The 27,043-nt window shown below is 42.0% G+C and overlaps 1 protein-coding gene across 1 annotated transcript; it reads left to right on the plus strand.

Moving 5' to 3' along the window:
* Window positions 1–9: 9 nt before the first annotated feature.
* LOC135531227 (B-cell receptor CD22-like) lies at window positions 10–20,767 on the plus strand. Its single transcript, XM_064959348.1, has 14 exons — window positions 10–132; window positions 5,484–5,702; window positions 5,840–6,172; window positions 7,681–7,923; window positions 8,145–8,246; window positions 8,336–8,557; window positions 8,670–9,002; window positions 9,097–9,417; window positions 9,770–10,045; window positions 10,200–10,463; window positions 10,695–10,785; window positions 10,949–11,003; window positions 11,097–11,332; window positions 18,689–20,767. The coding sequence occupies exons 1-14, from the start codon at window positions 60–62 to the stop codon at window positions 18,768–18,770; spliced, it is 2,850 nt and encodes a 949-aa protein (XP_064815420.1). The 5' UTR covers window positions 10–59; the 3' UTR covers window positions 18,771–20,767.
* The last annotated feature ends 6,276 nt before the right edge of the window (window positions 20,768–27,043 follow it).

Below are 27,043 nucleotides of genomic sequence, written 5' to 3' on the forward strand. Positions count from 1 at the left end.
AGATGAATGGACACACCCTGACAATCACAGACCTGAGAGAGAGTGACTCAGCTACGTACATGTTCAGCTTTATAACAGATCAGACCAGAGGGAGATATCCTGTCAGTCCTGGAGTCACTCTGTCTGTTACAGGTAACATTCTATATCCTGTTAGTCCTGGAGTCACTCTGTCTGTTACAGGTAACATTCTATATCCTGTTAGTCCTGGAGTCACTCTGTCTGTTACAGGTAACATTCTATATCCTGTTAGTCCTGGAGTCACTCTGTCTGTTACAGGTAACATTCTATATACTGGCAGTCCTGGAGTCACTCTGTCTGTTACAGGTAACATTCTATATCCTGTTAGTCCTGGAGTCACTCTGTCTGTTACAGGTAACATTCTATATACTGGCAGTCCTGGAGTCACTCTGTCTGTTACAGGTAACATTCTATATCCTGTTAGTCCTGGAGTCACTCTGTCTGTTACAGGTAACATTCTATATACTGGCAGTCCTGGAGTCACTCTGTCTGTTACAGGTAACATTCTATATCCTGTTAGTCCTGGAGTCACTCTGTCTGTTACAGGTAACATTCTATATCCTGTTAGTCCTGGAGTCACTCTGTCTGTTACAGGTAACATTCTATATCCTGTTAGTCCTGGAGTCACTCTGTCTGTTACAGGTAACATTCTATATCCTGTTAGTCCTGGAGTCACTCTGTCTGTTACAGGTAACATTCTATATCCTGTTAGTCCTGGAGTCACTCTGTCTGTTACAGGTAACATTCTATATCCTGTTAGTCCTGGAGTCACTCTGTCTGTTACAGGTAACATTCTATATCCTGTTAGTCCTGGAGTCACTCTGTCTGTAACAGGTAACATTCTATATCCTGTTAGTCCTGGAGTCACTCTGTCTGTTACAGGTAACATTCTATATACTGGCAGTCCTGGAGTCACTCTGTCTGTTACAGGTAACATTCTATATACTGGCAGTCCTGGAGTCACTCTGTCTGTTACAGGTAACATTCTATATACTGGCAGTCCTGGAGTCACTCTGTCTGTTACAGGTAACATTCTATATCCTGTTAGTCCTGGAGTCACTCTGTCTGTAACAGGTAACATTCTATATCCTGTTAGTCCTGGAGTCACTCTGTCTGTTACAGGTAACATTCTATATACTGGCAGTCCTGGAGTCACTCTGTCTGTTACAGGTAACATTCTATATCCTGTTAGTCCTGGAGTCACTCTGTCTGTAACGGGTAACATTCTATATCCTGTTAGTCCTGGAGTCACTCTGTCTGTTACAGGTAACATTCTATATACTGGCAGTCCTGGAGTCACTCTGTCTGTTACAGGTAACATTCTATATACTGGCAGTCCTGGAGTCACTCTGTCTGTAACAGGTAACATTCTATATACTGGCAGTCCTGGAGTCACTCTGTCTGTAACAGGTAACATTCTATATACTGGCAGTCCTGGAGTCACTGTCTGTTACAGGTAACATTCTATATACTGGCAGTCCTGGAGTCACTCTGTCTGTTACAGGTAACATTCTATATCCTGTTAGTCCTGGAGTCACTCTGTCTGTTACAGGTAACATTCTATATACTGGCAGTCCTGGAGTCACTCTGTCTGTAACAGGTAACATTCTATATACTGGCAGTCCTGGAGTCACTCTGTCTGTTACAGGTAACATTCTATATACTGGCAGTCCTGGAGTCACTCTGTCTGTTACAGGTAACATTCTATATACTGGCAGTCCTGGAGTCACTCTGTCTGTTACAGGTAACATTCTATATACTGGCAGTCCTAGAGTCACTGTCTGTTACAGGTAACATTCTATACACTGGCAGTCCTGGAGTCACTCTGTCTATAACAGGTAACATTCTATATCCTGTTAGTCCTGGAGTCACTCTGTCTGTAACAGGTAACATTCTATATACTGGCAGTCCTGGAGTCACTCTGTCTATAACAGGTAACATTCTATATCCTGTTAGTCCTGGAGTCACTCTGTCTGTAACAGGTAACATTCTATATCCTGGCAGTCCTGGAGTCACTGTCTGTTACAGGTAACACTCTATATACTGGCAGTCCTGGAGTCACTGTCTGTTACAGGTAACATTCTATATACTGGCAGTCCTGGAGTCACTGTCTGTTACAGGTAACATTCTATACACTGGCAGTCCTGGAGTCACTCTGTCTGTAACAGGTAACATTCTATATACTGGCAGTCCTGGAGTCACTCTGTCTGTAACAGGTAACATTCTATATACTGGCAGTCCTGGAGTCACTGTCTGTTACAGGTAACATTCTATATACTGGCAGTCCTGGAGTCACTGTCTGTTACAGGTAACATTCTATACACTGGCAGTCCTGGAGTCACTCTGTCTGTAACAGGTAACATTCTATATACTGGCAGTCCTGGAGTCACTCTGTCTGTAACAGGTAACATTCTATATACTGGCAGTCCTGGAGTCACTCTGTCTATAACAGGTAACATTCTATATCCTGTTAGTCCTGGAGTCACTCTGTCTGTAACAGGTAACACTCTATATCCTGGCAGTCCTGGAGTCACTGCCTGTTACAGGTAACATTCTATATACTGGCAGTCCTGGAGTCACTGTCTGTTACAGGTAACATTCTATATACTGGCAGTCCTGGAGTCACTGTCTGTTACAGGTAACATTCTATACACTGGCAGTCCTGGAGTCACTCTGTCTGTAACAGGTAACATTCTATATACTGGCAGTCCTGGAGTCACTCTGTCTGTAACAGGTAACATTCTATATACTGGCAGTCCTGGAGTCACTCTGTCTGTAACAGGTAACATTCTATATACTGGCAGTCCTTGAGTCACTCTGTCTGTAACAGGTAACATTCTATATACTGGCAGTCCTGGAGTCACTCTGTCTGTTACAGGTAACATTCTATATACTGGCAGTCCTGGAGTCACTCTGTCTGTTACAGGTAACATTCTATATACTGGCAGTCCTGGAGTCACTCTGTCTGTTACAGGTAACATTCTATATACTGGCAGTCCTAGAGTCACTGTCTGTTACAGGTAACATTCTATACACTGGCAGTCCTGGAGTCACTCTGTCTATAACAGGTAACATTCTATATCCTGTTAGTCCTGGAGTCACTCTGTCTGTAACAGGTAACATTCTATATACTGGCAGTCCTGGAGTCACTCTGTCTATAACAGGTAACATTCTATATCCTGTTAGTCCTGGAGTCACTCTGTCTGTAACAGGTAACATTCTATATCCTGGCAGTCCTGGAGTCACTGTCTGTTACAGGTAACATTCTATATACTGGCAGTCCTGGAGTCACTGTCTGTTACAGGTAACATTCTATATACTGGCAGTCCTGGAGTCACTGTCTGTTACAGGTAACATTCTATACACTGGCAGTCCTGGAGTCACTCTGTCTGTAACAGGTAACATTCTATATACTGGCAGTCCTGGAGTCACTCTGTCTGTAACAGGTAACATTCTATATACTGGCAGTCCTGGAGTCACTGTCTGTTACAGGTAACATTCTATATACTGGCAGTCCTGGAGTCACTGTCTGTTACAGGTAACATTCTATACACTGGCAGTCCTGGAGTCACTCTGTCTGTAACAGGTAACATTCTATATACTGGCAGTCCTGGAGTCACTCTGTCTGTAACAGGTAACATTCTATATACTGGCAGTCCTAGAGTCACTGTCTGTTACAGGTAACATTCTATACACTGGCAGTCCTGGAGTCACTCTGTCTGTAACAGGTACCATTCTATATACTGGCAGTCCTGGAGTCACTCTGTCTGTAACAGGTAACATTCTATATACTGGCAGTCCTTGAGTCACTCTGTCTGTAACAGGTAACATTCTATATACTGGCAGTCCTGGAGTCACTCTGTCTGTTACAGGTAACATTCTATATACTGGCAGTCCTGGAGTCACTCTGTCTGTTACAGTTAACATTCTATATACTGGCAGTCCTGGAGTCACTCTGTCTGTTACAGGTAACATTCTATATACTGGCAGTCCTGGAGTCACTCTGTCTGTAACAGGTAACATTCTATATACTGGCAGTCCTGGAGTCACTCTGTCTGTTACAGGTAACATTCTATATCCTGGCAGTCCTGGAGTCACTGTCTGTTACAGGTAACATTCTATATACTGGCAGTCCTGGAGTCACTGTCTGTTACAGGTAACATTCTATACACTGGCAGTCCTGGAGTCACTCTGTCTGTAACAGGTAACATTCTATATACTGGCAGTCCTTGAGTCACTCTGTCTGTAACAGGTAACATTCTATATACTGGCAGTCCTGGAGTCACTGTCTGTTACAGGTAACATTCTATACACTGGCAGTCCTGGAGTCACTCTGTCTGTAACAGGTAACATTCTATATACTGGCAGTCCTGGAGTCACTCTGTCTGTAACAGGTAACATTCTATATACTGGCAGTCCTGGAGTCACTCTGTCTGTAACAGGTAACATTCTATATACTGGCAGTCCTAGAGTCACTGTCTGTTACAGGTAACATTCTATACACTGGCAGTCCTGGAGTCACTCTGTCTGTAACAGGTACCTTTCTATATACTGGCAGTCCTGGAGTCACTCTGTCTGTAACAGGTAACATTCTATATACTGGCAGTCCTTGAGTCACTCTGTCTGTAACAGGTAACATTCTATATACTGGCAGTCCTGGAGTCACTCTGTCTGTTACAGGTAACATTCTATATACTGGCAGTCCTGGAGTCACTCTGTCTGTTACAGGTAACATTCTATATACTGGCAGTCCTGGAGTCACTCTGTCTGTTACAGGTAACATTCTATATACTGGCAGTCCTGGAGTCACTCTGTCTGTAACAGGTAACATTCTATATACTGGCAGTCCTGGAGTCACTCTGTCTGTTACAGGTAACATTCTATATCCTGGCAGTCCTGGAGTCACTCTGTCTGTAACAGGTAACATTCTATATACTGCCAGTCCTGGAGTCACTGTCTGTTACAGGTAACATTCTATATACTGGCAGTCCTGGAGTCACTCTGTCTGTAACAGGTAACATTCTATATACTGCCAATCCTGGAGTCACTCTGTCTGTAACAGGTAACATTCTATATACTGCCAGTCCTGGAGTCACTGTCTGTAACAGGTAACATTCTATATACTGCCAGTCCTGGAGTCACTCTGTCTGTTACAGGTAACATTCTATTGTCTGATGTTCTTTTTAATCTTCATTGTTCCTTTAGGTCTGGAAATTGTCTTGATTTGTATTAATCTAATAAAAATAATGAGCTGGCGAACAGAAAATGATTCAGTGTGCTGACTAACGGAGAATAAACTGGAAGCTGTAACAACAAAGAGAGTCACACTCCATATGTACAACCTCCCAGTCATTTGTTGCTTAAAGAACACCAACGTTTCCACATCACCTTCTTCAGGGTAAATGTATTGCATCATGTGACGACACTAGACAACAGGTGATTCAGGTTGATGTTGTCTACTCCAGACCTGCAGGTGAAGGTGACTCCTACATGGCGGGCAGCGTCGACGACACTGACCTGTAGCACCACCAGCTGTCCTCTGACTGGTAACCCCACCTACATCTGGTACAAGAATGGACAGGTTGTAACTGAGAACACTTTACACTACTCAGTCTACCCTGAAGTTGCAGACAGCTACTTCTGTGCTGTAAAAGACCACGAGGATCTTCACTCTCCGGCAGTGTGTGAGTGTTTATTTCATTAAAATTGTAATACTGTTTAACCTGTGTGTGTTTTGATTTCACTGTGAGAACTTTTAGCATTTCTAGAAAGAACTGAGAATAGAATCCAGTTGACCTCTTGTTATGTCACTGTGTTTCAGGTGTTCAGGGTCAGGGCTGCAGCAGAGTGAATTACACCAAGAGGAGAATCTGTGCCCTGAAGGGGTCAACAGTTGACATATCCTGTACTTATGTTGGTTATTATTACACCAAATCATCATTCTGGTTTAGAAGTGATAAGTTGACCCCTGAAAACCTAACCAGAGACCCAGGGTATGCAGGTCGTGTGGAGTACACTGGAACAAACAGAGGTCCCTTCAAACTGAGAATCTCAGATCTGAGAGAGGAGGACACAGCTGAGTATCGCTTCACTTTTAAAACATACAGCGTTGAATGGGGTCATAGTTTCCCTGGAACCAGTCTGACTGTGACAGGTAATACTACACTTACAGACCATTATGATATACTGGTTATACTACACTTACAGAACATTATGATATACTGGTAAAACTACACTTACAGAACATGATGATATACTGGTAATACTACACTTACATGATGATATACTGGTAATACTACACTTACAGAACATTATGATATACTGGTAATACTACACTTACAGAACATTATGATATACTGGTAATACTACACTTACATGATGATATACTGGTAATACTACACTTACAGAACATTATGATATACTGGTAATACTACACTTACAGAACATTATGATATACTGGTAATACTACACTTACAGAACATTATGATATACGGGTAATACTACACTTACAGAACATGATGATATACTGGTAATACTACACTTACAGAACATTATGATATACTGGTAATACTGCACTTACAGAACATGATGATATACTGGTAATACTACACTTACAGAACATTATGATATACTGGTAATACTACACTTACAGAACATTATGATATACTGGTAATACTACACTTACATTATGATATACTGGTAATACTACACTTACAGAACATTATGATATACTGGTAATACTACACTTACAGAATATTATGATATACTGGTAATACTACACTTACAATATGATATACTGGTAATACTACACTTACAGAACATTATGATATACTGGTAATACTGCACTTACAGAACATGATGATATACTGGTAATACTACACTTACAGAACATTATGATATACTGGTAATACTACACTTACATTATGATATACTGGTAATACTACACTTACAGAACATTATGATATACTGGTAATACTACACTTACAGAACATTATGATATACTGGTAATACTACACTTACAGAATATTATGATATACTGGTAATACTACACTTACAGAACATGATGATATACTGGTAATACTACACTTACAGAATATTATGATATACTGGTAATACCACACTTACAGAACATGATGATATACTGGTAATACTACACTTACATTATGATATACTGGTAATACTACACTTACAGAACATTATGATATACTGGTAATACTACACTTACAGAACATGATGATATACTGGTAATACTACACTTACAGAACATGATGATATACTGGTAATACTACACTTACAGATCATTATGATATACTGGTAATACTACACTTACAGAACATGATGATATACTGGTAATACTACACTTACATTATGATATACTGGTAATACTACACTTACAGAACATGATGATATACTGGTAATACTACACTTACAGAACATGATGATATACTGGTAATACTACACTTACAGATCATTATGATATACTGGTAATACTACACTTACATTATGATATACTGGTAATACTACACTTACAGAACAATATGATATACTGGTAATACTACACTTACAGAACATGATGATATACTGTCACGACTTTATCTCTAGTTGTAGTAGGTTGAAATGATGAGGTTTGTTCTTTTATGTTGTTAATCTCTCTTCAATCAGACCTGCAGGTGAAGGTGACTCCTGGCACAGTGACAGAGGGATCATGGGTTACACTGACATGTATCACCACCTGTACTCTGACTGACATCCCCAACCCCACCTACATCTGGTACAAGAATGGAGAATATCTATTTTCTGACTCCTCTCCTCAGTATCAATACTCAGTCAGTAGAGGAGGTTCTGACAGCTACTCCTGTGCCTTAAGAGGCCATGACAAACTCAGCTCTCCTGGAGTCACAGTGGGTGAGTGTTGTGATTTACCTCCAGAGTTTTACCTCCAGAGATTTCCTCTCTTATGGTAAACAGACTTGATATTTTCAGTCAATTCAGATGACTGATTTATAAGTAACTATAGCTCATTACTATCTAACATGTTTGTCATACTGAGAATCCTACAAATAAGCTAATATCATCACCATCTTCGTCATCATCATCATCATCATGTGCTTCATCATTTGTTCCAGATACTTCTTCTCTGAGCTGCTTAAGGGTGACCTACACCAGTAGGAGCATCTGTTCCTTGATACCATCCGTGGACCTGCCTTGCACTACCATATATCCCACAGGTTAGACTGTGTGATCTTTAAGTCTGGTCGAGTCATTGTGTCAACTACAGAAGGAAACCAGAAAGTGTGTTTTATATGCTCTCATTCAGACCTGCAGGTGAAGGTGACTCCTGCCACAGAGGCAGGGAAGAGGACACTGACCTGTATCACCACCAGCTGTACTCTGACTGACAACCCCACCTACATCTGGTACAGGAACGGACAGTCTCTTGATTGGCTCACTTCCCAACAACACTCTGTCTGGAGTTCTGAAACAGAGAGTTACTCCTGTGCTGTTAAAGGCCATGAGGATCTCCGCTCTCCTGCAGTGTGTGAGTCTGGATTCTATTGGGATCATGTGTAGCTAACCTTTCTTTATAACTAAGTAAGGCAACTTGCAAACTTCAAGGTATATCTGAACAAAACTATTTAATGTATTTTCAGGTGTTCAGGGTCACAACTGCTGGAGGGTGACTTACACCAAGAGGAGAATCTGTGTCTTGAAGGGCTCCACAGTGGACATATCCTGCTCTTACACTCATCCCACTAGTTACATAGAACAAGGTTCATTCTGGTTTACACAGAAACACCCTGTAGATGTCAGGTCATATCCAGAGTCTGCAGGTCGTGTGGAGTACAATAGGAACACAGAGAACCACCACACCATGACAATAACACACCTGACAGAGAAGGACTCGGCTGAATACAAATTCAGATTAATAACAACAAAGGAGGGGAGATTTTCTGGTCTTCCTGGTGTGATGTTGACTGTCACAGGTAATACTTCACCTACAGTTGTTACTGTAATAGGACAAGTCTAATCACATGACAAGCCTGTCTGGAGTCAAATATGACTGATGTTTCCTCTTAGATATCCTGTTGGAGATGGATCCTACGTCTGTGTCAGAGGGGGAGAGAGTCACACTGAGATGTAGAACCCAATGTACAGTCGGTCTCAACCCCACCTACATCTGGTACAAGAACGGACAAAGTCTGACCAACCCAGTCACCAGTTATAACAGCCTGATCCTAGACCCAGTCAGCAGTTATAACAGCCTGATCCTAGACCCAGTCAGCAGTTATAACAGCCTGATCCTAGACCCAGTCAGCAGTGAGGATGCAGGAAACTACTCCTGTGCTGTAGAAGGCTTAGAGAGAATCCTCTCTCCAGAAGAGACTCTCACTGTCAGATGTGAGTACATGGGGTGTTGATATATCTACAGTGAAAGTCATTGATATCATCTCTGTAATACATGGTTCTACATGTCACTGTAATATACTAATCTCTACTAATTTACATCATCTCTCTAATACATGGTTCTACATGTCAGTGTAATATACTAATCTCTACTAATTTACATCATCTCTGTAATACATGGTTCTACATGTCAGTGTAATATACTAATCTCTACTAATTTACATCATCTCTGTAATACATGGTTCTACATGTCAGTGTAATATACTAATCTATACTTATTTACATCATCTCTTGCTTCCTTACATGGTATATGAGTTCTTATTTGTTCTGTCATCTTCAACACCAGACGGCCCAAAGAACACCTCAGTGTCAGTCAGTCCCTCTTGTGAACTAGTGGAGGGCAGTTCAGTGACTCTGACCTGCAGCAGTGATGCCAACCCACCTGTGCAGAGTTACACCTGGTACAAGAAGAATGGTGGTCACTATCAGTTCTCCAATGTGAACACAGGACCACAGCACATATTCAATCTTATCAAGTCATCTGACAGTGGAGAGTACTACTGTGAGGCCTGGAATGGGATGAAGACGGGGAGGTCTGGGTCAATCAACATCAATGTGAAATGTGAGTAAAGTACAGCTCAGTGTCACATGTGTTCCTGTTAAAGTTTTGTATTAGTGGATTCTTATTTTTGAGATTCAGGCTTCACAGATTTTGATATGTCATGTGAGGTTGTAATTGCACCTTTATAACCCTCTGATGAATTCTCCTTTACCAGATGCTCCACAGAACACCTCAGTGTCAGTCAGTCCCTCTGGTGAAATAGTGGAGGGCAGTTCAGTGACTCTGACCTGCAGCAGTGATGCCAACCCACCTGTGGACAAATACACCTGGTACAAGAAGAACGTAACCTCACCAAAAGCATCAGGACAGAGTTACATCATCACTAACATCATCTCTGAGGACAGAGGAGAATATTACTGTGAGGCCCAGAATGGAAGAGGATCTATGAACTCTACAGCTCTGATGATCATTGTAGCAGGTAAAGTTACATCTTCAATACTTCAATACAAATTGACAGGTTTCAAGCTGATCTAAATCATTGTGTTTTGACTGATTACACTTTGGTTTATAATTATGTGTTGGCTTATGATGTCACAGGTTTTATAAGATCCCGAAGTATTAACACGTATTGTGTTGATATTCTATAATGTGTTAGATTTTAGATTATAAGAGCAAGCCATGTACTCATATCATCCCTATTGTATTATAGGGAAACAAACCTCAGTTCTGACTGCAGCTGTAGGAATCACAGTGGTTGTTCTGGTTCTCATCCTCTGTCTCTCTGGACTCATGTGGTTCAGGTGAGTGAGATTGCATATTTTTTAAATATAATTTCACTTTAGTCATTGTAAATTTGAATTTGTTCTTAACTGACTTGCCTAGTTAAATAAAAATAAATAAAAGTAACTTAATTTATTAATTGATTGATTGATGTCTTCATACATTCATTCATGTACAAAACAGGAAGAAGGCCTCCACATCCACCTCCAACACAAGAGACACAGCAGACGATGGAGAGGTGAGTCTGTTGGAATCAGAAGGAGACTGTGATGACTGTATTCTTTGTGGAACATTTCCACTCCTCATGTTGTCTGTCCTCTCCCTCCATCAGGGAGACTCTAGTCCAGTGTATGACAACATCTCAAACATGGCCATGACCTCTACTGCAGCACAGACAGCTGACACAGACAACCAGGATGATGTTCACTACGCCAGCGTCCACTTCTCTGGCTCCAAAAACCAGGAAGTGCCTCTGTACTCCACCGTCCAGCTGCATCAACCACAGAAACAGGACCAAGATGTCCAATACGCTGCTGTGAAATTCAACCTCCCCAGTTCTGCCTCCCAGTGAGCATATTCTGCCATTACAGCAACACAGAGTCAATACTAGAACATTGTGAACACATAGCATTAAAGGAGAAGTTTGCTTGTTTACAACCAAATCTGGATGGGGGGGCGGGGTGGGGGGTGGAAAGTTGAATCTCATTTACTGCATTTCTACACAATTAAAACACTTTTAAATGGTATTTGGAAAACAGAAAAAAACTAGCAAAAATTACCCCAGCCATTATCACCTTGCCTGCTGAGGGTTATCTCACCTCAGTCCATTATCACCTTGTCTGCTGAGGGTTATCTCACCTCAGTCCATTATCACCTTGTCTGCTGAGGGTTATCTCACCTCAGTCCATTATCACCTTGTCTGCTGAGGGTTATCTCACCTCAGTCCATTATCACCTTGTCTGCTGAGGGTTATCTCACCTCAGTCCATTATCACCTTGTCTGCTGAGGTTTATCTCACCTCAGTCCATTATCACCTTGGCTGCTGAGGTTTATCTCACCTCAGTCCATTATCACCTTGGCTGCTGAGGGTTATCTCACTTCAGTCCATTATCACCTTGTCTGCTGAGGGTTATCTCACCTCAGTCCATTATCACCTTGGCTGCTGAGGTTTATCTCACCTCAGTCCATTATCACCTTGGCTGCTGAGTTTTATCTCACCTCAGTCCATTATCACCTTGGCTGCTGAGGGTTATCTCACCTCAGTCCATTATCACCTTGTCTGCTGAGGTTTATCTCACCTCAGTCCATTATCACCTTGTCTGCTGAGGTTTATCTCACCTCAGTCCATTATCACCTTGGCTGCTGAGGTTTATCTCACCTCAGTCCATTATCACCTTGTCTGCTGAGGGTTATCTCACCTCAGCCCATTATCATCTTGGCTGCTGAGGGTTATCTCACCTCAGTCCATTATCACCTTGTCTGCTGAGGTTTATCTCACCTCAGTCCATTATCACCTTGGCTGATGAGGGTTATCTCACCTCAGTCCATTATCAACTTGGCTGCTGAGGTTTATCTCACCTCAGTCCATTATCACCTTGGCTGCTGAGGTTTATCTCACCTCAGTCCATTATCACCTTGTCTGCTGAGGTTTATCTCACCTCAGTTCATTATCACCTTGGCTGCTGAGGGTTATCTCACCTCAGTCCATTATCACCTTGTCTGCTGAGGTTTATCTCACCTCAGTCCATTATCACCTTGGCTGATGAGGGTTATCTCACCTCAGTCCATTATCACCTTGGCTGCTGAGGTTTATCTCACCTCAGTCCATTATCACCTTGGCTGCTGAGGTTTATCTCACCTCAGTCCATTATCACCTTGTCTGCTGAGGTTTATCTCACCTCAGTTCATTATCACCTTGGCTGCTGAGGGTTATCTCACCTCAGTCCATTATCACCTTGGCTGCTGAGGTTTATCTCACCTCAGTCCATTATCACCTTGGCTGATGAGGGTTATCTCACCTCAGTCCATTATCACCTTGGCTGCTGAGGTTTATCTCACCTCAGTCCATTATCACCTTGGCTGCTGAGGTTTATCTCACCTCAGTCCATTATCACCTTGTCTGCTGAGGTTTATCTCACCTCAGTTCATTATCACCTTGGCTGCTGAGGGTTATCTCACCTCAGTCCATTATCACCTTGTCTGCTGAGGTTTATCTCACCTCAGTCCATTATCACCTTGGCTGATGAGGGTTATCTCACCTCAGTCCATTATCACCTTGGCTGCTGAGGTTTATCTCACCTCAGTCCATTATCACCTTGGCTGATGAGGGTTATCTCACCTCAGTCCATTATCACCTTGGCTGCTGAGGTTTATCTCACCTCAGTCCATTATCACCTTGGCTGCTGAGGTTTATCTCAACTCAGTCCATTATCACCTTGTCTGCTGAGGTTTATCTCACCTCAGTTCATTATCACCTTGGCTGCTGAGGGTTATCTCACCTCAGTCCATTATCACCTTGTCTGCTGAGGTTTATCTCACCTCAGTCCATTATCACCTTGGCTGATGAGGGTTATCTCACCTCAGTCCATTATCACCTTGGCTGCTGAGGTTTATCTCACCTCAGTCCATTATCACCTTGTCTGCTGAGGGTTCTCTCACCTCAGTCCATTATCACCTTGGCTGCTGAGGGTTATCTCACCTCAGTCCATTATCACCTTGGCTGCTGAGGTTTATCTCACCTCAGTCCATTATCACCTTGGCTGATGAGGGTTATCTCACCTCAGTCCATTATCACCTTGGCTGCTGAGGTTTATCTCACCTCAGTCCATTATCACCTTGGCTGCTGAGGTTTATCTCACCTCAGTCCATTATCACCTTGTCTGCTGAGGTTTATCTCACCTCAGTTCATTATCACCTTGGCTGCTGAGGGTTATCTCACCTCAGTCCATTATCACCTTGTCTGCTGAGGTTTATCTCACCTCAGTCCATTATCACCTTGGCTGATGAGGGTTATCTCACCTCAGTCCATTATCACCTTGTCTGCTGAGGTTTATCTCACCTCAGTCCATTATCACCTTGGCTGCTGAGGTTTATCTCACCTCAGTCCATTATCACCTTGGCTGCTGAGGTTTATCTCACCTCAGTCCATTATCACCTTGTCTGCTGAGGGTTCTCTCACCTCAGTCCATTATCACCTTGGCTGCTGAGGGTTATCTCACCTCAGTCCATTATCACCTTGTCTGCTGAGGGTTATCTCACCTCAGTCCATTATCACCTTGGCTGATGAGGGTTATCTCACCTCAGTCCATTATCACCTTGGCTGCTGAGGTTTATCTCACCTCAGTCCATTATCACCTTGGCTGCTGAGGTTTATCTCACCTCAGTCCATTATCACCTTGTCTGCTGAGGTTTATCTCACCTCAGTTCATTATCACCTTGGCTGCTGAGGGTTATCTCACCTCAGTCCATTATCACCTTGGCTGCTGAGGTTTATCTCACCTCAGTCCATTATCACCTTGGCTGATGAGGGTTATCTCACCTCAGTCCATTATCACCTTGGCTGCTGAGGTTTATCTCACCTCAGTCCATTATCACCTTGGCTGCTGAGGTTTATCTCACCTCAGTCCATTATCACCTTGGCTGCTGAGGTTTATCTCACCTCAGTCCATTATCACCTTGGCTGCTGAGGTTTATCTCAACTCAGTCCATTATCACCTTGTCTGCTGAGGTTTATCTCACCTCAGTTCATTATCACCTTGGCTGCTGAGGGTTATCTCACCTCAGTCCATTATCACCTTGTCTGCTGAGGTTTATCTCACCTCAGTCCATTATCACCTTGGCTGATGAGGGTTATCTCACCTCAGTCCATTATCACCTTGGCTGCTGAGGTTTATCTCACCTCAGTCCATTATCACCTTGTCTGCTGAGGGTTCTCTCACCTCAGTCCATTATCACCTTGGCTGCTGAGGGTTATCTCACCTCAGTCCATTATCACCTTGGCTGCTGAGGGTTATCTCACCTCAGTCCATTATCACCTTGGCTGATGAGGTTTATCTCACCTCAGTACATTATCACCTTAGCTGCTGAGGTTTATCTCACCTCAGTCCATTATCACCTTGGCTGCTGAGGTTTATCTCACCTCAGTCCATTATCACCTTGTCTGCTGAGGTTTATCTCACCTCAGTTCATTATCACCTTGGCTGCTGAGGGTTATCTCACCTCAGTCCATTATCACCTTGGCTGCTGAGGTTTATCTCACCTCAGTCCATTATCACCTTGGCTGATGAGGGTTATCTCACCTCAGTCCATTATCACCTTGGCTGCTGAGGTTTATCTCACCTCAGTCCATTATCACCTTGGCTGCTGAGGTTTATCTCACCTCAGTCCATTATCACCTTGTCTGCTGAGGTTTATCTCACCTCAGTCCATTATCACCTTGGCTGCTGAGGGTTATCTCACCTCAGTCCATTATCACCTTGTCTGCTGAGGTTTATCTCACCTCAGTCCATTATCACCTTGGCTGATGAGGGTTATCTCACCTCAGTCCATTATCACCTTGGCTGCTGAGGTTTATCTCACCTCAGTCCATTATCACCTTGTCTGCTGAGGGTTCTCTCACCTCAGTCCATTATCACCTTGGCTGATGAGGGTTATCTCACCTCAGTCCATTATCACCTTGTCTGCTGAGGGTTCTCTCACCTCGTCCATTATCACCTTGTCTGCTGAGGGTTCTCTCACCTCAGTCCATTATCACCTTGGCTGCTGAGGTTTATCTCACCTCAGTCCATTATCACCTTGTCTGCTGAGGGTTCTCTCACCTCGTCCATTATCACCTTGGCTGCTGAGGGTTATCTCACCTCAGTCCATTATCACCTTGGCTGCTGAGGGTTATCTCACCTCAGTCCATTATCACCTTGGCTGCTGAGGGTTATCTCACCTCAGTCCATTATCACCTTGTCTGCTGAGGGTTATCTCACCTCAGTCCATTATCACCTTGGCTGCTGAGGGTTATCTCACCTCAGTCCATTATCACCTTGTCTGCTGAGGTTTATCTCACCTCAGTCCATTATCACCTTGGCTGATGAGGGTTATCTCACCTCAGTCCATTATCACCTTGGCTGCTGAGGTTTATCTCACCTCAGTCCATTATCACCTTGTCTGCTGAGGGTTCTCTCACCTCAGTCCATTATCACCTTGGCTGATGAGGGTTATCTCACCTCAGTCCATTATCACCTTGTCTGCTGAGGGTTCTCTCACCTCAGTCCATTATCACCTTGTCTGCTGAGGGTTCTCTCACCTCAGTCCATTATCACCTTGGCTGCTGAGGTTTATCTCACCTCAGTCCATTATCACCTTGTCTGCTTAGGGTTCTCTCACCTCGTCCATTATCACCTTGGCTGCTGAGGGTTATCTCACCTCAGTCCATTATCACCTTGGCTGCTGAGGGTTATCTCACCTCAGTCCATTATCACCTTGGCTGCTGAGGGTTATCTCACCTCAGTCCATTATCACCTTGTCTGCTGAGGGTTCTCTCACCTCAGTCCATTATCACCTTGGCTGCTGAGGGTTCTCTCACCTCAGTCCATTATCACCTTGGCTGCTGAGGTTTATCTCACCTCAGTCCATTATCACCTTGGCTGCTGAGGTTTATCTCACCTCAGTCCATTATCACCTTGGCTGCTGAGGGTTAATTCACCTCAGTCCATCTACAAACACATAACCTATTAGCTATACAGTTGTAATGTTATACACCTGAAAAGGAGGAAATATTGGAAATGATTCACACTGACACACTAATCAGAGAAGAAATAAAAACATGTGACATTTTTAGAACTGTATTGTTTACATGTTGATAGTATTATAATGTAGAACTATAGGGAAGATAGGTGCTGTGAAGATGTTCATATTGAAACATATCTTTATATATATATATATATGGAAGATAGGTGCTGTGGAGATGTTCATATTGAAACATGTATTTCTTTTATGTTCCTAAAGTGTTTGATTAGATTAGTACAGATTTTCTCAGGGGACCCCACATGGGACCCTGACCCCAATTTTGGGAACCACTGTAAAAACCTCTCTCTCTGCTTGCTTCCTCTCTCTCGGTCTCCTCTACTTCTACCTGCATTGCAGCCTGCCTCAGCCTCTCCACTGACCCCCACATCACTGTCTGTCTCAGTAGCCTGTTCTCTGTAAAGGACTTAGTAGTGTATGGTTTGCTCCTGCTGAGGTTGGCTCCATTAACGTAAGCTTCTTACTTCATCCTTCTAGCTGGCTAACATGCTGACCAGACCGGAAACGTCGTGTGTGCGAGCATCGCAAAATCAATGTAGAAATCAATGTTATAAAATTATAGCACCCACACTGAACCTGCACGCCAAGGAGCGTCTCCTCATTGGTTTATAGAATCAGGTACCCACGTGCCATCTCCTCATTGGTTATACCCACGTGGGTGATTGAAAGACTAACTTTTTTGTCGGTCTTCGTGGTATACTATGAAAGTTTAGATGCGATCACCATATAAGTTCAAAGCTGAAAAGGCCTGGAAGGAGGAGAGATGACTAGAAATGATTCAGTTGGCCGTTTATGTGTGGATTAATTGTCGGAGTAGAGGACATTGTGCATTTCAGGTAAAATAACAACTCAATGTTTATATCCCAGGACAAATTATCTAGCAACAGCAAGCAGGCTAAATAGGACAAATTAGCTAGCAAGTGCAAGCTCACTAGCCAAATTGCCATACATGTTTAATGCTTTTCGACCTGTCCCCAAATTAATGTAATTTGTTTTGATATTTTAACCTGCGTGTCGTGATCGCGTTTGGTGTTGGTGGAGAAAATAAATGTATGCACGATAGCGCGAAGCCGGTTTGGGTTCCGTGTAGGTAATATTAACCAGACCCCTTCAGTGTTACTGCAATAGAAATGTCTGCTGGCAGCTATGCCCCCGACCTGACTGACATGTCTATGAGCGACTACTTACCAGTCATTCTTCGAGAGTGATGTTTTTGTTTGGTGGATGTCTGTAGAAGCGGCAGGAGTTGCGAGATCGATTTTTTTTAAAGCCTTTTGTTCGGCATCTCGCAAACAGATTGTCCGCAGAGTAATCTGCTAGTTGGGGTATTTGGTTTTACATCGCCCTCGGCCTGTTCAGCGAGAAGGGGAATTAGATACTTGAGAGAATGGTGAATGTGCTCAAATCAGGGACGAAGATCCGGGCCAAGCAGGCAAACAGGCAAACATAACCAGCAAATCACAGTTCATGATTCCAATCGTTCGCAAAGAGGCAGGAGCAGTTAGTCATATCAAGAAAATAAGCTTTGAACAACACTGGGAGCAATATTTAGATTTTCATTTCTTTATTACTTTTCATTTATTCATAAATATTAATTTTCTTTTTCTGTACAGTATATGTATTAGGCTATTATTATAAAAAATAAACATTTGCTGTCCTCATGTAGTTACGGCCATGTGCTCATTGGAGGAGTAGACAATGATGATGTCATAAATAATGCATATTCTGCATTAAGATAATTCATGCCTCAATACCATAAACAGGACGAGGATCTGCAATAAACTGCTGTGAAATGTAACCACCTCACTGCTGCCCCCCTGTGACCATATTCTGCATTAAGGTCATTCATATGCTGCTGCTCATTGTTGGATATGTCATCAATATGCAAAACAGTTGACCCCTCGTGACTACTAGTGATGTCATTTCCTTAATCTACCAACCTAAAAATGGACATCTCAAGACAATTACCATGACATGACTATAATGAGGGAGTGATGAGTTCCTTATGGCACTCTTTTCCCTATTTAGTGCACTACTTTTGACCGAGCACTATAGGCCCTGATCAAACGTAGTGCACTATATAGGGTACAGGGTTCCTTTGTTTCATTTCTGTTTCTCTCTCCTCAGACCAGCAGCAGCACAAGCAGCTGAGGTGGATGCCTCTGAGATCTACAGTACAGTCAACAAACCCAGAACCAAGAAGACTTGAACATAACAAACCCAGAACCAAGAAGACCTGAACACAACAAACCCAGAACCAAGAAGACATGAACACAAATGCCCAGAACCACAAACCCAGAACCAGGAAGAACTGAACAAAACAAAACCAGAACCAAGAAGACCTGAATACAACAAACCCAGAAACAAGAAGACATGAACAGAACAAGTTTGACAAAAGCCTTGTATAAATATAAATAAAACCTTGTATCGGGGTTTGTGGTATGTGGCCAATATACCACGGCTAAGGGCTGTATCCAAGTACTCAGTGTTACATTGTGCACAAGAACAGCCCTTAGCCGTGGTATATTGGCCATATACCACACCTCCTCAGGCCTTATTGCTTAGGTTTATAAGAGCAATAACATACTTCAGGGGTTTGTGGTATATGGACAATATACTGTACCACGGCTAAGGGCTGTTCTTGAGTGAATGTGCCGTGCTGCAATCCCCTGAGGTACCTTATTGCTATTATAAACTGGTTACCAACATAGATTGAACAGTAAACAAGTATTTTTGCATCATTCCCGTGGTATATTGTCTGATATACAGTATACGCTTCTGAAATGCTGTTTCAGCCAATCAGCATCCAGAACCCAAACCACCCAGTTTATAATAGTATGTAATAATATTTTCCATCCAGCAGACACTTTTATCCAAATTCTCTCAGTCATTACAGCCATGTTCAAATACATGTATCGTATGTGTAGTCCCAGCAGTGTCACGCTCATTAAAATGGACGGACCAAGGCACAGCGTGAGTTGGGTTCCACATATTTATTTGCAGTGAAACTTAAACCAAAAACAAGAAACATACAACAACCGTGAACTACGTGGTGCTGAAAGCACTAACACAAAACAATATCCCACAAAGCAGGTGGAAACAGGGAACCCTTAAGTATGATCCCCAATTAGAGACAACGAACATCAGCTGCCTCTAATTTGGAACCATACGAAGAGCACCAACATATAAATGAAAAGACTAGAACAGCCCCTAGTCATGCCCTAACCTACAACGCCACAGAGAACCAAGGGCTCTCTATGGTCAGGGTGTGACAAGCAGGAATTGAACCCATGCACCATGCTGTACAAACTAGGCCACACAGAACTACTCTATTCACACTTAGAGTAGGAGTTCGGATCTAGGGTCAGTTATGCCTTTTAAACTATGATGAATAAGTAGGACCTTAACATTCATTTTATTTTATTGTAAACATTTCTGATTACAGCATCTTTTTCCCAAAATGTTGTATTTCTGAAGTAGGCAACCTCAAGGTCCAGTTGTATTTTATATAACTATATATGTTTGTATGTTATATTTCTGAAGTAGGCAACCTCAAGGTCCAGTTGTATTTTATATAACTATATATGTTTGTATGTTATATTTCTGAAGTAGGCAACCTCAAGGTCCAGTTGTATTTTATATAACTATATATGTTTGTATGTTACATTTCTGAAGTAGGCAACCTCAAGGTCCAGTTGTATTTTATATAACTATATATGTTTGTATGTTATATTTCTGAAGTAGGCAACCTCAAGGTCCAGTTGTATTTTATATAACTATATATGTTTGTATGTTATATTTCTGAAGTAGGCAACCTCAAGGTCCAGTTGTATTTTATATAACTATATATGTTTGTATGTTATATTTCTGAAGTAGGCAACCTCAAGGTCCAGTTGTATTTTATATAACTATATATGTTTGTATGTTATATTTCTGAAACAATCATCAGACTTGTGAGACTATATGCTGTATGAAGCTTAGAACCAGAAAGTCATTATATCTGCTTCTATTATATTGTATTACTTCATATGGTACTATTAGATGATACACGTAGTATAAGTTTGCTATATTTTTTTGTTTTTATGTCCAGGAAAGAGTTCTGCTTGATGCAAGGTTTCTTATCGCTTTTATCAAATGTTGTTGTTTTTTTAAGCTAGTGTGTGAAGTGACTTTTTTAATGAATAAACTTCATCGTCATTGTTTTCACCATGTTTTAACATTATCTTCAATGGAGACAAAATGGAAAGCTTTCAAAATCACACCTCTTCTACTTAACAGTACATACAGTAACTACAAATAAGAAATGTACATTGGTTTGGAGAGCGACAGTGGTTAATTCACATTCATCACCATCATCATGAATGCACAAAATATACAGACACTTTCAGTAGGAGCAACAGGCAGCAGGCAGCCTGGTGGTTAGAGCATTGGACAAGTAACCCAGAGGTTGAAAGATCAAATCCCTGAGCTGACAAGATAAAAATCTGACGTTCTACACCTGACAAGGCAGTTAACACTCTGTTCCTAGGCTGTCATTGAAAATCAGAATTTGTTCCAAACTAACATACCAAGTTAAATAAAGGTTAAAAAAAAATATCCGCACCTCGACACACAACCAGTTACATGAAATATTATTCATTGTCATTTCTAAAACACACAGACACAATATGACATAACATGGATATTTGGAGTGTGGAGGGTAATTCAGTCAGGCATTCCATTCCATTCCAGAACACTGAGAGATGGAACATTCTGGAATGTTAAGTCATTGATAATAATACATCTCACAGTTAACAAATTCAGACCAAGCAGTGAGACTATTGATGGTTTAAAGGCTTTTATTCTTCGAAGAATAACAGTCCACCATTTTGTCCAACTAGTAGTTAGAGAATATAATACATCATTGTTTAGTGAGAATAAAATACATCATTGTTTAGTGAGAATGGGATGTCATATAGAATGAGTGCTATGGTCTCCAACATGGCGTGGGTCTTGACCCCTAACTGTTCACTGACCTTCCAAGGTAGGTGTCTCTCTTTGGGGACATAGAGGGTTAGAAGGGAGAATGGAGATCCCATGGAGAGGTACCTTGTATCATACTCATACCCAAATAACGTTTGTTTATTTTATTTAACCTTTATTTTAACATGGAGTACATATTGAGAACTAGGTCTCTTTTTCAAATGTGCCCTGTATAATACACCATACATATACACATTATACACTATATACAGCACCATTCAAAAGTTTGGACACACTTACTCATTCCAGGGTTTTTCTTTATTTGTACTAGTTTTACATTGTAGAATAATAGTGAAGACTAACACATATGGAATCATGTAGTAACCAAAAAAGTGTTAAACAATCAAAATATATTTAATATTTGAGATTCTTCAAAGTAGCCACCCATCAAGCGCTGTGTGTATCAAGAATGGTCCACCACCCAAAGGACAACTGTGGGAAGCATTGGAGTCCAAGGGAAAAAAGCGATTGCGCACAAATACACAATATGGTACAAAATACAGAACCACGGGCACAACAATACCCCTCGCACAACCAGCCTGTAGCGTCACACACATAACCAACCAACAATACCACACACAGACATGGGGGGAACAGAGGATAATATACACTTAGAGTAATGAGGGGATGTAAACCAGGTGTGCGGGAAAACAAGACAAAACAAATGGAAAATGAAAGGTGGAGCGGCGATGGCTAGAAGACCGGTGACGTCGACCGCCGCGCAGCCCGAACAAGGAGAGTGACCGTCTTCAGCGGGAGTCGTGACATCCCCAGTGATACAGACCCTCAGAGAGAGGCTCAACCCTCCAATTATGAGAACTGAAGAGATCCTGGACTGAACAAAACCACAACTGAAATTGGACTGAAGATAACCAAAACAAAACCTGGACTGAAAAGAACCACCACAGAACCTTGATTGAAGAAAACCACCACAGAACATGGACTGAAGAGAACCAAAACAGAACATGGACTGAAGAGAACTACCACATAACCTGGGCTGAAAAGAACCAAAACAGAACCAGGACTGAAGAAAACCACCACAGAACCTGGACTGAAGAGAACCATCACAGAACCTCGACTGAAGAGAACTAAAACAGAACTTGGACTGAAGAGCTACAGCATCAAACCAAAGCTAGGCCTCACACCTTTATTCTCATGCTATTATATTGTTACCATATTCAGAACGTTTTCCATAGTTTTAACATTTGAGTTCAGTTGTTCAGTTGCATTAACTTTCCTTGTATTGATAATTATGTAAATTGATGATAAATATATTATGCTTCTGCTCTTTTTCTGTGCGGTTTTGCCATTTAGATATTTTTTTATTACATAATGTGCTTTTGTCAGTGACTGATACTGATAACATTGACAACAACTTTTTAAGGTGTAAAGTCTCGGACCAAGTTTATCTTGATGTGTTGAAATGATGTACTTGTATTGCTGTCAGACATTATTGAGCAATGGCGGAATATTAATACCGTAATCACACTTTTTTAAGTGAAATTATGAATTTCTACCTACTTTAGATAAAGTATGATTCAGTGTAATTTAGCATCATGTTGTAAATAAGCTCAAAGTTTAAGACAATTCATTCAAAATGTTTTTTTTTTATATTACAGTTTAGCCTGTCATTCTTAAAAATAAGAAAAAGATTTTAAATGTATTCCACAGTTATTATAATATTGTATGACATAATGGCTGTCAAGCATGTAAATGTGGCCGCGTTCGACATTGCAGCCGACTTTAAAGGCGAGTCCAGACTGACTTACCTACGAGTAATCTAAGGTAATTATTTATCATGCAAGCAGATTTGTAGATCAGTCAGTCAGTCAGAATGTACCCGTCACACGTCACAGTTTTGATGCTCTTGAACACAGCATTGTGTGAATGAGGAAGGAAGCTGTCTCTGAATCAGCATCTTGGTCCCTGACATAGAGTTGGATAGAGGGCACGGCTTTGCATCTTTTCATGATGGGTTCTGTGACAATATCGGCAGCTCAACTGACGGCTCTCTCTATTTTAAAGTAGTACATTTCTTCTTCTTCAACCTCCATGATTTTAATGACAGTCGATAAACAAACTGAAAGGATGCAAACAATGTTATGCCCATGCTTAAACAGCCTTTGTAGCTAGTGTGCCTTTTATCCAACTCTATGGTCTTTCTATGGTCTTTTTTCAGTCAATGAACTAATCACTGATCATAATCTTGATGTGATTGGCCTGACTGAAACATGGCTTAAGCCTGATGAATTTACTGTGTTAAATGAGGCCTCACCTCCTGGCTACACTAGTGACCATATCCCCCGTGCATCCCGCAAAGGCGGAGGTGTTGCTAACATTTACGATAGCAAATTTCAATTTACAAAAAAAAATGAAATGACGTTTTCGTCTTTTGAGCTTCTAGTCATGAAATCTATGCAGCCTACTCAATCACTTTTTATAGCTACTGTTTACAGGCCTCCTGGGTCATATACAGCGTTCCTCACTGAGTTCCCTGAATTCCTATCGGACCTTGTAGTCATAGCAGATAATATTCTAATCTTTGGTGACTTTAATATTCACATGGAAAAGTCCACAGACCCACTCCAAAAGGCTTTCGGAGCCATCATCGACTCAGTGGGTTTTGTCCAACATGTCTCTGGACCCACTCACTGTCACAGTCATACGCTGGACCTAGTTTTGTCCCATGGAATAAATGTTGTGGATCTTAATGTTTTTCCTCATAATCCAGGACTATCGGACCACCATTTTATTACGTTTGCAATTGCAACAAATAATCTGCTCAGACCCCAACCAAGGAACATCAAAAGTCGTGCTATAAATTCACAGACAACACAAAGATTCCTTGATGTCCTTCCAGATTCCCTCTGTCTACCCAATGACACCAGAGGACAAAAATCAGTTAACCACCTAACTGAGGAACTCAATTTTACCTTGCGCAATACCCTAGATGCAGTTGCACCCCTAAAAACTAAAAACATTTCTCATAAGAAACTAGCTCCCTGGTACACAGAAAATACCCGAGCTCTGAAGCAAGCTTCCAGAAAATTGGAACGGAAATGGCGCCACACCAAACTGGAAGTCTTCCGTCTAGCTTGGAAAGACAGTACCGTGCAGTACCGAAGAGCCCTTACTGCTGCTCGATCATCCTATTTTTCTAACTTAATTGAGGACAATAAGAACAATCCAAAATTCCTTTTTGATACGGTCGCAAAGCTAACTAAAAAGCAGCATTCCCCAAGAGAGGATGACTTTCACTTTAGCAGTGATAAATTCATGAACTTCTTTGAGGAAAAAATTATGATTATTAGAAAGCAAATTACAGACTCCTCTTTAAATCTGCGTATTCCTTCAAAGCTCAGTTGTCCTGAGTCTGCACAACTCTGCGTGGACCTAGGATCAAGAGAGACGCTCAAGTGTTTTAGTACTATATCTCTTGACACAATGATGAAAATAATCATGGCCTCTAAACCTTCAAGCTGCTTACTGGACCCTATTCCAACTAAACTACTGAAAGAGCTGCTTCCTGTGCTTGGCCCTCCTATGTTGAACATAATAAACGGCTCTCTATCCACCGGATGTGTACCAAACTCACTAAAAGTGGCAGTAATAAAGCCTCTCTTGAAAAAGCCAAACCTTGACCCAGAAAATATAAAAAACTATCGGCCTATATCGAATCTTCCATTCCTCTCAAAAATCTTAGAAAAGGCTGTTGCTCAGCAACTCACTGCCTTCCTGAAGACAAACAATGTATATGAAATGCTTCAGTCTGGTTTTAGACCCCATCATAGCACTGAGACGGCACTTGTGAAGGTGGTAAATGACATTTTAATGGCATCGGACCGAGGCTCTGCATCTGTCCTCGTGCTCCTAGACCTTAGTGCTGCTTTTGATACCATCGATCACCACATTCTTTTGGAGAGATTGGAAACCCAAATTGGTCTACACGGACAAGTTCTGGCCTGGTTTAGATCTTATCTGTCGGAAAGATATCAGTTTGTCTCTGTGGATGGTTTGTCCTCTGACAAATCAACTGTAAATTTCGGTGTTCCTCAAGGTTCCGTTTTAGGACCGCTGTTGTTTTCACTATATATTTTACCTCTTGGGGATGTTATTCGAAAACATAATGTTAACTTTCACTGCTATGCGGATGATACACAGCTGTACATTTCAATGAAACATGGTGAAGCCCCAAAATTGCCCTCGCTAGAAGCATGTGTTTCAGACATAAGGAAGTGGATGGCAGCAAACTTTCTACTTTTAAACTCGGATAAAACAGAGATGCTTGTTCTAGGTCCCAAGAAACAAAGAGATCTTCTGTTGAATCTGAAAATTAATCTTAATGGTTGTACAGTCTTCGCAAATAAAACTGTGAAGGACCTCGGCGTTACTCTGGACCCTGATCTCTCTTTTGAAGAACATATCAAGACCATTTCAAGGACAGCTTTTTTCCATCTACATAACATTGCAAAAATCAGAAACTTTCTGTCCAAAAATGATGCAGAAAAATTAATCCATGCTTTTGTCACTTCTAGGTTAGACTACTGCAATGCTCTACTTTCCGGCTACCCGGATAAAGCACTAAATAAACTTCAGTTAGTGCTAAATACGGCTGCTAGAATCCTGACTAGAACCAAAAAATTTGATCATATTACTCCAGTGCTAGCCTCCTTACACTGGCTTCCTGTCAAAGCAAGGGCTGATTTCAAGGTTTTACTGCTAACCTACAAAGCATTGCATGGGCTTGCTCCTACCTATCTCTCTGATTTGGTCCTGCCGTACATACCTACACGTACGCTACGGTCACAAGACGCAGGCCTCCTAATTGTCCCTAGAATTTCTAAGCAAACAGCTGGAGGCAGGGCTTTCTCCTATAGAGCTCCATTTTTATGGAACGGTCTGCCTACCCATGTCAGAGACGCAAACTCGGTCTCAACCTTTAAGTCTTTACTGAAGACTCATCTCTTCAGTGGGTCATATGATTGAGTGTAGTCTGGCCCAGGAGTGGGAAGGTGAACGGAAAGGCTCTGGAGCAACGAACCACCCTTGCTGTCTCTGCCTGGCCGGTTCCCCTCTTTCCACTGGGATTCTCTGCCTCTAACCCTATTACAGGGGCTGAGTCACTGGCTTGCTGGGGCTCTCTCATGCCGTCTCTGGAGGGGGTGCGTCACCTGAGTGGGTTGATACACTGATGTGGTCATCCTGTCTGGGTTGGCGCCCCCGCCCCTTGGGTTGTGCCGTGGCGGAGATCTTTGCGGGCTATACTCAGCTTTGTCTCAGGATGGTAAGTTGGTGGTTGGAGATATCCCTCCAGTGGTGTGGGGGCTGTGCTTTGGCAAAGTGGGTGGGGTTATATCCTTCCTGTTTGGCCCTGTCCGGGGGTGTCCTCGGGTGGGGCCACAGTGTCTCCTGACCCCTCCTGTCTCAGCCTCCAGTATTTATGCTGCAGTAGTTTATGTG

The sequence above is a fragment of the Oncorhynchus masou genome, unplaced genomic scaffold (genome assembly GCF_036934945.1).
Source record: "Oncorhynchus masou masou isolate Uvic2021 unplaced genomic scaffold, UVic_Omas_1.1 unplaced_scaffold_1560, whole genome shotgun sequence".
NCBI lineage: Eukaryota > Metazoa > Chordata > Actinopteri > Salmoniformes > Salmonidae > Oncorhynchus > Oncorhynchus masou.